The sequence below is a fragment of the Caloenas nicobarica genome, chromosome 3, assembly GCF_036013445.1.
Source record: "Caloenas nicobarica isolate bCalNic1 chromosome 3, bCalNic1.hap1, whole genome shotgun sequence".
In the NCBI taxonomy this organism is placed as follows: Eukaryota; Metazoa; Chordata; class Aves; order Columbiformes; family Columbidae; genus Caloenas; species Caloenas nicobarica.
This window is the reverse complement of record NC_088247.1, coordinates 38,901,843-38,915,309: the sequence shown is the minus strand read 5'-3', so window position 1 is coordinate 38,915,309 and position 13,467 is coordinate 38,901,843. Positions and strand designations below refer to the sequence as shown.

The window sequence follows — 13,467 nt, the reverse complement described above, 5'->3', positions numbered from 1 at the left end:
GTTATAGAATTGGACTTTACCTTACTGTAAAGATATGCTTCAGCTGATACTGGTTTTACATCATTTATTTGACATCAGGTAGCATATCATATTTTGATTATGAAATGAGGATAGTGCAAAGGAACCTGGGTCATGTTAAATAATCGAAAAACTACACTTCAACGTTTTTACAGGTGGTTTGGAGGAAAACATGTAATTGTATAAATGAGGGACGAATTACCTGTGTTTTTGTGAGGGAAATAAATGTTAATGTCGAAATGCTAGTTACAGCCGTTGGAATCACAGGGCGCAAGCAGAAATATTTACTCGTGTGGTCACGCGTTAAGTGATGCTCCCGAGACCGTGGGCTGTGGTTTCAGGACCTTCACAGTTGCTTGGAAGGAGCCAGTTTGAGTCAAGCAGCCGGTTGCAATGAACCATCAGCTGGTGAGATGCTTTGGCAAGTGCTCATGGATCCAGGGGTCTCCTTGAAAGGAGGCTCCTGTGCAGGAGAACAGGGAGTGCTTTTTTTCTTGCTGCTGTGACCCTTCTGGAATATTCTATCTAGTCTAGCTGGGATGGTTTCAGTTGACGAAAAAAAATGGTAACTGTGAGTTTAGAGGAGACATTAGCAAAATATTTGAAGAGTTACATCTGCTTCTTTGTGAAATGTTTGAAATATGAAGCTTGATTCTTTGCCAAAAAAACCTCTGAGAGATGTCTTGGTCAGTGTCTAACAAGGAACAAGGAAGAAAAGTTGAAGGAAGAAAGGAATTGCTAAGAAATAGGCATCCGCCTTCCTGTGTAACCTCATCTGGGTGTTCCCGCTCCCGCGGGGGCATTGGACTAGATGATCTTTCGAGGTCCCTTCCAATCCCTGACATTCTGTGATTCTGTGGTCAGTTTTTTAATTGTGCGTGCAATACTTGATTGGAACAATTTAACAAAGATTTTGGCTCTCCATCGCAGCATGCTATAACCTGAAACTGCACAGTTTTCAAAAAAATTACTTGGCACTTGGGCGTAATTCTTGAAGAGGAACTTAAATATGTGAGAGAGGAGAGGGTTTAATCCTCACAGCCGTCTGAAAGTCAGTCTGAGCTGGTGATCCAGGCTGTGTCTGGTCTGGGGCAGGGAACTGCCAGAGGGGTGTCTGATCCTCTCCCATCTCCTGCCAAACTGTTAATTTACACTAGATTTGTTTGGGTCAGCTGGTTTACTTCAAATGCTAAGGCTTGGTGAGGTGAACAGTATCCCAAGTGTGAAAAAGATAAAAGTGTGAGTGGATTCAGTTTGATTCTTTTTTTCCTTTCTTTTTTCCATTTTTCAGAAGGTGTGTGCTCCCTTTAATTCCCAAAGCCATGTATTCCCCAGAGCGACTAAAGACTGTTTTGAAAGTTTTACTATGTATTTTGTAGTAATTTCAGTCAACGAACTAAAATTAAAACTTCTCGTCACACTTTATTTTGGCCTTTATTTATCTTAAAATGTGAATTAGCCAACTTTTATTTGCGGAAAGTTTGAGATTTTCAATTTTCGTTTTAAATAATATATGAGACTTCCCTCCCTCCCTTAGTTACTCACATGCTGTTTGATGCTTTTTTGCTTTGAGGCTGTTTAATTCTTGGTACCATCTCTGCTTTTAGAAATAAAACAAACCAAAAAAAAAAAAAAGCTGCTGCAGGACAGGGGAAACTGGAAAGATTCTGGGGAGAAGGAAGGAGCAGAGATTATAACCGTAGCTTAGAGGGACCAGCTTCCCTCCCCTGACATTAAGCTGCATTTGATAATATTTTCAAGCATTGCAGAGTAGCCTGTGTATCATCGGAATGAAGCTTATACCCCACCAATGGCATGTTTAATTCTTTTCCAGGTGGCCTTCTTTTCAAAATGTAATGTTTGAAAGAATGAGTTTACATCTGAATAGTTTGGTTGATGGCTCCATCATTGCCTGTTACTGGTTGGTTTATTTTGGGAGATGTGATAGCTGGGATGAATCTGAGACAGACTATTTTTGCATTATTTTAATTTAACTGAACTTAATATGGAAGTCATTCTGTAGGATTTCTGATGTCATTTAAAACAAGGATTTCTGAAGATATTATATAGTAGATTATTCTCAGCATATTTTTCTTCTACCCATAAGAAGGGAGATCCAGATTTCAATTCTGATTTTTAAGAAAAATAGTTTTGTTAAGCAGGTGTTTGTGGTGTTTTGTTTGTTTTCTTTTTTTAATATCTACATATTTCAGTAGGCTAACAGGCAATATCAGTTTTGAATCTGAAATGTGGACAAAAGGGTAAGGAATATTTGCGTATTTTGACATAACAGATTGATAAGAGTATTGTGAAAGGATGTTGGCCAAATTATTTTGTAGAGGGTCAATATGACTTTGCAGAGACATTATTATGTTTTGGAATCTATGTAACTCTCACAGCATATTGTGTTTCCCTGAGATATTTTTTGTAAGGAGAAGGCACAGTTGCACCTACTGCACTTAGTTATTTTATGAATAAAGTGACATCTGAAAACTTGTCAGGATCGTGTGGCTTGCCTCAGAATTTCAGAAACGTTAATAAAATTGCAGCGGCATTATGTGGAATCCGTATGCACTGAAATTTTCTCTTCTTCCTGCTGGAGGAGCCAAGTGCTTTCTTTATTGATAAGTACAGCGAGATCTCCAAAGCCTGATTTTTCAATTATCCTCTCCAGAGCTGCTGACTGGTTCAGTGTTTGAGCAAAATCAGCTTCAGCAGGTTATTTGTGCGGCTTCTGGTGACAAACGGCTGCTCCTCAGCTCGGCGGTGAAAGAGCAAGGAGCGATCCTGTTACTCGCCGTACAGCTCCACTCATTCCGTGCGATTGCACCATTCTTTCCGTTAGAGGAACATTATCAAATGTAGCCATAATTGTTAATTCGATTTATTTTTAAAGTAAGAAGGGAAAAGTTTTAAATAACAAACTGTGGTATGACTGTGTGGTTTATTGCAATGTTCACAGGGAAGCAGGAACCTGCAAGAAGTGAACAAAGGGTTTCACAGGTGGAAATAGATGCCACGAGGCCACAAGGAGTAGCATGCTGGAAGAAGTGGCTTGCATGCATCATTTACCCATCTTTTATAAAATGTCATTGAGATGCATTGCATTTTATCTCATCCCTGGCAGTCATCCCAGTCAAGCAGGTGTGCCATTTATCATGGTGCCAATTAAAAAAGACCGTAGTGTTCAAGTTAATTAGAAATTTTAACATGTATGGAAAATGTGAACATCGCTTTTTGAAAGACGAACCATGATATCTGCATTTTAAGTTCATAAACCTAAAAACCTTATATCAACTATATTTTTAGTGTCAAAAATATTTGCTTGTAAGACAACCATTCCTCTTCTGTTCATTTTCTTGTCATTCTAAACTTTCTGCAGCATTCAGTAGGTCTATATTCCGCTGTTGCCAGACAACCTCTAAACAGTTTAATTCTGAAGAATGTGTGTATGAGAAGCTCAGAAAATTTCTGTTCCGCCCTTGACACTTCCTGCCCCTGGCTCACCCCTTTGCTAATCATTTCTGATAAAAATTCCCTTATAGAGTGTTATCACTGAAATACTTGTTATTGACCTGATGAGAATGGAAGGAGAGTAACTGATAGCAAAAGCAGAGGTTTAGTTATCTGTTGAGTCTTCTTCTGGTCTTAAGATCCTTCTGTCTTTGATATCTAATTGGCATTTGGGAAGAGATGTCTTAATAAGAATAGTGTGGACCTCCAACACGAGAATGAGTTCAAATCTGAAACTGGATGCCAAGTTGCTAAGAGGGATACCATTGCATTTTATTGTTCTGGTGGAGCAGTGAATGAAAAAGAACACCAGAATGTTTTTTGAAACAGTAAATTTTCAATTTACATTTTTCCCCCCTTTATGAAGCTGTAATAGTGCTCCAAATTACACAGTCGTTTCTATATTCTTAAGTTTCATTGTGAGAAAGAGTAAATACTGCAGTTTATATAAGCTCCAACACTGAAATAGCCATTTCCTCAAATTCCTTTAAGAACTTCAGATAACCAGAAGCAGAGATGATTGGCTTTTGTTTGCCAGTTTGGTTAGTGCCTTTCAATAAGATAGCTAGAAATGGATAAAAGTGCAGTCTCAACTAATTTGAAGTTTGTCTTTTATTTTTAAAGGTGTGGTTTTTTGTATTCTGATAAACTCTTTTGGTACTTGAATTTAATGAAATCTTTCCCATGTGTTTTTGTAAATATCAAGTGTGTTCTTGTTACAGATTTCCCACTGGCTTGTCAGTTTTGGAACCATACAGTAACCTTGCAAGTGATCTGCAGAAGGCTTAGCTTGTGTAGAAATTTTTTTTTAAACTTTTAAACATTTGTTTAAATGTTTTCCAATGTACTCACTTCTCTGCTGGAGCAAAGTTTAACAATGAACTTTGAATTATTTTTTTTCTTACTTTGGAAAGATGTCTGATAGAGGATCATGAGCCTCAGGTCTACATTTCCAAATGATAATAGGTAAATGCAGGCTACAACTTCACATTCCAACTACGAGCTTTCTGTACTGAAAAACAGTGCTTCCTGGATGATTTCTCACTGAGAATCAAATATTCTTAATGTATTTTAGCACTTGAGAGTACTTGTATAGTGTGTTTTTCAATTGCATTGGACAAATATGCCCATGACTATGTGGATAAGGAAAAAAGCTAGGGTTTTTTATAGCAAAATTATCAATTCTGTGCAAACAACTGCAGGTTTAAATGAAATACCATGCTATATTATTATTGTTTAAAATATTTGGCCATCAGCCTTTTGATGCATTTTAAGTGCGTTGCTTTGAGTCGTACAGCCCATAGGGAGATACAAATGTTAATTCTCAACTCCTTTCATACTTTTGCCCTTTACTGAGGGCAGAGTTTGATACTTGTTTGAATAATTTAGTCTATGGGTCATTGAGTTCAGTTGGAGTATACAAAGCAAATGATCTGAAGTTAACAGTCTGGGCCAAAATATTGCTTTTAAAACTAACTGATTTGCTGAGTTCTGTATTTGCTATGTTTTATGACAGTGTGGTTACTTATATGTCAAAGTTTTTCAAATGTTACTAAAAGCACCTACAACTTCAGGACACGTTCTTAGTCTCTACAGTAAAACATAAATTAAAATTAATAAAGAGACCTTTTGGTAATTCTCCTAAATTTTGCTATTGCTTGTCAATTGTAGTTCTCACTGGTTATTTGCTTTTCCTTAGGCAGGTCATAATTTAACATGGAAGTGTATCATCAATTCTCATAACTGTCGACTGGCTGGTTTCATTAGTTTGTTTAGTTAGTTTGAATAATGCCCTGTAATATTTTTCAGTACATAGTTTCTTTCAATCTCAAGTAAGTGCTACTTGCATGTTAAAAAGTAGCGAGTTGTGTGGGTTTTTATTTGTCTGTTTGATTCGTTGTCATTGTTTGGGGGTTTTGTTTGTTGTTGTTTGGGTTTCGTGGGTTTTTTGGTGTGGTTTTTTTTTGTTGTTCTTCTTTTAATTTGACCGCAAATTACTATGGTGCCCTATATCACAACTGTTTTTTCTTCATCTTTCAGTATATAGAATCATCTTGGTTTCTCAGAATTTCTTTTTGGATTAAGGCATTTTCCTTGAATAGAACTGTAAGGGTTTGCCTCCCTGAAACTTGTTTCAGCCTTGAGTGCCCTTTGTAAAAACTGCTCATTTGCTGAAGCTTTCGATTCTATTTCTAAATGTCTATGTTGACATTTCCCCAGCTCCAATGTTAAACCATAAATAAGCAGTTTACTAGCAAATGATTGCAGTACCAGTGTATAATCTGCTTTGATGTGCCGTCTTCTAAGTGAAATATTTCTTTATGAAAAAAAGACTTATTTTCCTCTTGTTCTGCAGCTCCTGGAAGGAAGCTTTGCCAGAGAAGTTAGCCATGAAGTGGATGGACTGATATTTCAGCCTACAGGAGTAAGTAGCGTAAAAATGGATTTTTCTCCCTTCACGCTCAAATGAAATTCTCACCCTCCCCACTCATCCTCACATCTACTGCCTAATCTTTGTTTTGGTCAGGATTACTTTGCAGTGTTGGTTCTGATTTTTCCAGTTCTTCAGACTACTTAAATTCAACTGGTTGCAACGTAATTTGTAGTATGTGTGACGTCGGATCAAACCATGATGGTAGTTTTCAGGAATCAGCTCATGTTCTTTTCCGGTGTTTACTGTGACGTGCTGCTAAATAAGGAGGGATTTTTTTTGACTGCATGAGTTCTGTGAATCTTTCAACCCTTGATTTGAGCCTCACTAATTATTTTTCTTTCTCAAGGACGTTCACACATTAAAATCTAGTTGAAATTTGCGGCTTATGTTGTTTTAGTGCAATTAAAGCATGATACATTCTTGAGCCCTGTCTGCCAGTATAAAGGTGTATGACTAGGGTGGGGTGAAGTCACCGGAAGAACTGCAGACAACCAGAAAAAATAATATAAGTGGTTCTCACGCAGGAAGAGTGGCTTTAAAGCAAGTCAGTAGAATGGTCTCGTCCATCCTACTGCTGCTTCTGTTGACTCTGATGGAATGGATATACTGCAATGTGTATTGTATATCGGCATAGATAGTGACTGTAACATCATCCATGTTGATTTTTTCTTCGCTTGTTAAAAAAAAAATATTTTTTATTATTTCAAGTTTGACAGATAATTCTGCCCTTACAGTTACTCAGAAAACATTTGTATTTAGTTTTCCAGATAACACTTTTTTCTGGTCTGCTTCCTATATTGTAGATCTTAGCAAGAGTGATGGCATTCCTATCTGGAAATAAGGTTAACCTTTCTTCTCTTTTGCAAGTTCTACGTCAGCTAACCACAAACTCAGCAATTATACCACCAAAACTACTAGGATAAAGAAAATTCATACTTTCATATACTTCATAAGAATTCCTGATGATATCCTAAAATATTGTTAGAATCTAAAGCAATTGTCAAAGCTTCTCAGAACTACTTTCCTGAATATCAGAGGTTAAGCTATGGAGAGTTACTACAGCTAAATTTGAAATTACCTTTTCTACTTGAATAAAATTACTGAAGAATTTGCCTCTCTGATGTTGTTACAGGAAATTAATAGCTGATATGTTTTGTGCTTCTAGAACTTTTCTTTTCTGATTTAGCAAACTGAGAAATTTATAACCCAACAAAGAACTCATTTTCTTGCATAAATGCTTCTAAAGGTTTTCCATCTTTAAAATATGAGATATATTTGTTTAGTCTAATTTAATGTTCAAATTTCAGTATTATTTCAGGGTTTATGGAATTTAAGTTTGTTGTATGTGTTATTAAACTGGTTTTCCTGGATTAAGCAATGTGCAGTTTCCTAAATGGCTTTTGTAGTTGAGAAAATATAAATAATATATTCAGAGCAGAAGAAATTATTATAGACCTATTAATTGGGAGATAAGTATTAAAGCTGATTAACTGAAAAGGGTGAAGCTGATATAGATAGCCAACACTGCTTTTTTTTATTTTATGTTGTACAGAGGGCATAAATTAATAGGCAACAATGCAAGGGCAACAGAGTACAACAATGCATAAATGCTCCCTTGAGAATACTAACTGAAAGAATTTTTCTTTTTGTGTTATAGTTGCAGTTATGTGTGTGGTGTATTGCATCATTTCGCAGAGAAAGATTCCTATTGTTGATTGGGGTAGAGGCCTGAATTTTGGTCATGGTGAGACTTAGAAACCTTTATAAAACCAGTTTGTCTCAAGTGAAGAGACCGTGGCATATCCAGAGAAAACAATTCTTAGCAACCATTTTTATTGACATATTTGATCTTGCAGAAAAAGAAAGAGACAGAAATGATGCTGAGTTTTAGAACACCAGAGAAATTTAAGAACATCTTTTGGGACCTCTTGAAGTCTCATGTGCATTTTGAGGAGAAGAAAACAAAAGTAGACAGGAATTGAAGCAAAATCACAAAGAAGGATAAAGTGACAGCAGAGGAGAATGAGTGGAACGTGACCATTTACAGACAGGAAAATTTTTTGGGAAAAATACCCACACTTTCCATGCTTTTGATACGGGGTGTTTCAAAAAGATGGACCCAATTTCAAAGCAGCTGCAGGGTTGCCATCTCGTGAATGGCTGAGGTGAGGGGCTGTTTGTGCGCTGGGCATCCAGTGGTAAGAGTTTCAATCATGGATGGTTCGTGGTTGCAGAGATACAGCGATTTCAAATTGGGTCCACCTCTTTGAAACATCCTGCAGTTAAAGGAGAACACAGAAGTTAACTATTTAATATAAAGAATGTTGAGCATATTAGTTCAGACTGCTGGAAAGTATTTTCGGTGGTGGTGTGGTGTGGTTTGGGTTTGTTTGTTTTTCCCTTTTTCATAGAATCATAGAATGTCTTGAGTTGGAAGGGACCCACAAGGATCATCGAGTCCAACTCCTGTCCCTGCATATGACAACCCCACAGTTCACACCATGTGTCTGAGGGCGTTGTCCAGTTTCTTCTTGAACACTGTCAGGCTTGGGGCCGTGACACCTCCCTGGGGAGCCTGTTCCAGTGCTCCACCACCCTCTGGGTGAAGAACCTTTTCCTGATGTCCAACCTAAACCTCTCCTGGCACGTCTTCCTGACATCCCCTTGGGTTCTGTCATTGGTCACTAAAGAGAAGAGATCGGTGCCTGCCCCTCCTCCTCCCCTTGTGAGGAAGCTGTAGACCGCGATGAGGTCTCCTCTCCTCTCCATCTCAGTTTGCTCTGAGATGTTCCTTTTGACCTCTCATCTTAGACACAGGCATCAAGACCTGAGTGTATGGATACATTCCCCATGAGCTATAGTCAACACTGGTACTGGGAGTCAACACGGATGCAGAAAGAATATTTTGGTTTTAAGTTCGGTTTAATTCTGATTTAAAATAAAAATCAAAGTACCCACAATGATTTGTGAATAGGAGTTATGCTTTTAGCATCTAAGAGCTCCGGCTTTTCTCAGTTTTCTCTTGGGTTTGAAGAGATTTGGCATCAAGTGCCTTGTGAATTAGTTCATTTTGAGAAATTGATATTCTTTAATGAAAAGAGATTTGTGGAAACTTTTACTACCGAATTTAGGGTTTCAGTTAAGTATAATGGTGTTTATTTTCTTCTGTTAGTCTTCCATCTAAACTCATGTTATGAATATCAAGCTTCTTGTACTGAAGCAGAAATTATTTTGCACCGTGATTGGTGATGGTAGAAACAACGTTAAGGATTAAGGAGATTGTTTTCTCCCTGCGCAAGTTAGTTTATTTTGCAGGTCATGCTAACTGAACGTTATTATTCCTAACTAATTCAGCAGTTACCTGAATTGTTTATATTGGTTTTTGCCCAGAGTATACAGGAGCTTTAATTTCACAATGACAACTGAAAGGCAGTGGCTGAGGCCTCCCTTCTTCTTCCCCCTTCTGCCCTTCCCAGAGACTGAAAGCTTTCACAGATCATGAGAAGAGCATGTTTAGTGGAAGTGATGGAGGGTTTTGCGCTGTTTATAACTTAAAATTGCTTTGTAGGTGATTTGGTGTGATGTGTTTTTCGTGGTGTGCCACTGCACATACCCTACATTAACCTACCGTTCTTTAGCAACTCCATGGTGAGAGACAAATATAAGACAATTTTTTCTTACTATTGTTTCTCTTCTTCCTTTTGTATTCTTTTCCTTTCCTCTTTTCCTTTTCATGCATCCTCTCTATCCAATAGCCCATTTCCCACATGCCTTTTGATTTCCCTTTTATGCCGCTTCACCCTAACGCTTCTTTTCCCTGCGTCATTTTCTATCCATTTAAGATGCTACTGATGTAACTCCCATATGGCTAAGTCAGCTCCATTCCATCTGATCAGCTTTCTGATCCCTCTACGTGTAACAGGTTGGCAGAGCAGGGACCGAAGCTAAGTGCTAATTAGGAGGAGTGAAACAGGCCAGCAGGACACTTCATGGACAGGTAGGTCGCCCTGTGATCATGCCCCAGACAAAGAGTGAATTAGTTTGCAGGTAAACGCCAAACAGCTTATTCACAGGTTCTGAATGCTTATGTAAAGACTGGAAGCTTTCGATCCTTTTTTCTAAAAGGTTACTTCAAAACAGCATACAACTTCTTACGTTTGTTTTAGAACTCAGTTTGCCAGCCTGTGTGTTTTTAATGGAAATCTCAAAAGTGGCCGCTTATCTTCTGATGGCAGAATCGGCTCTCTGACCCATGCCCACTCATCAGTGAAATTACTTTTGTTATCTGCCTTGTAAATCGCACCTTTGCTAGGTTATCTCAGACTGTCTAATTTTGATGCTAGCAATCTCTTTAATAGCTGACTTTCTTGCTGGGTAGAACTATTATTTTCCCTCACTTGGGAAAATGATGTAGGAATTATTTTCTTACTTCAGCCACCTCAAAGGGGGCTAGCTGGCCATCAGTTAGGAAGGCCTAATGATGCTTTTTGAGCATCTGGGGAAAGCTCATGTCAGAATTTATTATCTTCTCTTCCATCTTTTTGCCTCCTGAGCTCTGTGATTTTGCATTGGCTCAGTCTGACTTCTGTTTGGTACTTCTCCATGCTCCTATTTTGGATGAGGAATAAAGTTCAGTTGTGTGGGTTTGGGATTTTTCTCGGGAAGGAAGGTCAGCTGCTGAGCTCTGTTCTTCCAAGATAAATGTTTTTTAAAGAATGGCTGAATTATTTAGCACATAACTCTCCCTACTGAATACTAACAAAAAGCTTAGCCTTTAAAATGAAAGGAGAATAATTAACAGGTTTTTATTACTGACCAACATTGCATAAGTTTTTAATATATCTTTCTTCCCCTCCCGTGGCAGACTTAGTGGTGATCTGAAATGCTTGGTTGCCTGTTAATTATTTGTGCTATTCCCATTGTATAATAGGCTGTGTTATTTTCTGTCATTGTAAAAGTTCATCCAAAATCATTGAAGTTAACACTGAATGAAATATCTCCAAAAGATACCAGCAAATAAAATATCTCCAAAAGATACCACCAAATAAAATATCTCCAAAAGGCCATGTTTTCTTTCATTTTAACAGTGCCAGTTTCTCCTAAATAATCCTGTATGATCGATAAGCCTTTCTTTCCACAGTACACATTTTATTGGATCCTCTGAATTTTTAAACATAGATGAGGTCAGTTGCTGGCATATTTCTGAAACTCAGACATCACGTTTACCTGTGATGGGGCATTTGTTATTGTTAAATATTTCTGTCATAATAGCAAATAATGGCTTTAGATGGGCTCAGATATGGTCTCAGTAGCAAAGCCAATATATAAAGGCTTGGGAAGAATCATATAACAAAATTTTTTGCTTCTAATATACAAGTTTCTGTATTTAGCTTTCTAATTTTGTGGCGATTCATAGAAGATCTGGAGGCAATGGAATAGAATAGACTATTTTGGTTGGAAGGGACCTATGACAATCACCTAGTCCAACTTCAGGGCTGACCAAAAGTTAAAGCAATTTGTTAAGCGCATTGCCCAAATGCCTTTTAAACACTGACATGCTTGGGGCGAGGCCTGTTCCAGTGTTTGACCACACTCTCGGTAAAGAAATGCTTCCTCATGTCCAGTCCAAACCTCCCCTGGTGTAGCTTTGACTTGTTCCTGTGTGTCCTGTCACTGAATCCCAGGGAGAAGAGCTCAGCACTTTGATTCCTTAACATAGATGCCAAGATTGCTTTATATTTTTCTCTAGAGTTTGTAGCAGAATGGAAGAGAAACTGGACAGCATAATTTTCATCTGTCTTTGTGTTGACCAACACTACCAAAACCTTTCATGTATCTTTGGAATATCTCATTCCTAAATGTGATTTCCTCTGCACGGGGAATGTTCATGACCGAATCTGTTACTAGTCAGGGGATGCTGTTGTTACATCCGCGCACACTTTTTGTGCCGTTGTAGGTTTTCCTATAACAGAGAACTTGCTGTCAATCTCCTGAAATACCACTGAGCTTTACAACTCTTTTCTGCCTATGAATAGTTGTTAGATTCAATTTCCATGGCAATGTTCCTCGCAGTTTGTCTCTTAAGTAGCTAATCATATCTCAAATATACAATTCTATCGTGCTTTATGAACATACTCATTTATTAGCAATGTACAGTATGTCTTTGAGAGTTTTGCTATGACTATACAAGTGAAATTTTTATGCCAATTCAAGTTTATCTTTGCTGTCTTGAGGTGATCTCTTTTCTCTTTTTCTAAATCAGAAAACAAGAAAATGGAGAAAAAAAATTACAGAAATGCTAACTTAAACACCATAAGTAAGGTCTAATTAAATTAATTAGCACTCAATTAAATTGTTAGACTCCCATGTTAAAGTGCCATGATTTTTGAAGATAGTAGATTTTTATCATTTCCACTTACTTTCCAAGAACCTGAGATAATTCACACCTCAGGAAATTTGAACATTTCTTACGGTACAAACTCCTAGTGTCCACACTTGACAAAAAATGGCCAAAAAGAAGAGGGAAGTTATGAATTATTTTTAGGTCTGAATATAGTAAGGTAATGGCATAGCAAAAGTTTTCATTGTTTAACTTTCTGCTTTTGGTCCTGCAGTACATTTAGAGATGCAGATGTATATGCTATTTGCCAAAATTGTTTAACCTGATAGTTCCTTTTTTATGTCTGCCTGAATAGATGTCAGTGCCTTGAGTCTGATTACCTAAGAAAAGTGTTAGCTCTAATGGGACTGTTATTTGTTTGTTTATGACCTATTCCATCTGATGTTCTCACATTTCTCAGGCAGTGAATTGCATTTGTGGGAGCCATCTAAATAGGCTCTTGAACTTCTGTTGTGCAGTTTAATCATCCTGCCTGCCAATGGCCATTAGGCAGGAAAGATCTTTGTTACATTTTACGTTACGTGTACTAGTCATCCTCAGGATTGTCAGTTGACATTAATATGGTGATGTTGGTGTATGTGTTGTTTAGGAGATGAAAAAAATGCTTTTTGTGGATACTACTGTTCTAAGTGTTGGGAGACTAAAGATATATTTTGTATTAGGATTGCCAGAATCATCATTCATAAAGGCTTTCAAGGATGATTTTTGCATAGCTGCTTTGCTTCAAAGCTAGATGCCAAGGAGCTTGTTGAGTGAACTCTCTTTTGTGCTTCCAGCTATGTCAGATTACACATACTTTCTAACTGAAAGAAATAAATAAACGTTAGGAATATATACTATAAATGTGATACTCAGGTGAGAATACCAAAGCAATTATTCAGCCTCTGCAAAGCAAACGTGCTTTTAATAGAGTAAGTGTGTATCCCACAAATTAGGTTTATTTATATGTGAGGTGGATCAGCTTTGAAAAACAAATCTCTTTGATGGCTGGATAGGAAGTCGAGAGGTTCTGCTTCATATCAGTGGGAACTCTTTACTGAATCATCCAAGTTGCTGATTGAGCTCTTGATCTCTAACACAAGATGCCGTCAATCAAGCGCTC

General features: G+C 37.6%; 1 protein-coding gene across 1 annotated transcript in view; it reads left to right on the top strand.

Annotated features, from left to right (window-relative positions):
- RNGTT (RNA guanylyltransferase and 5'-phosphatase) overlaps positions 1–13,467 on the top strand; it is a 181,805-nt gene that overhangs the window by 84,780 nt on the left and 83,558 nt on the right. The window contains exon 12 of the mRNA XM_065630920.1: positions 5,888–5,956. Within this exon, the coding sequence (XP_065486992.1) occupies positions 5,888–5,956 (69 nt within the window). The remainder of the gene's footprint in view (positions 1–5,887; positions 5,957–13,467) is intronic.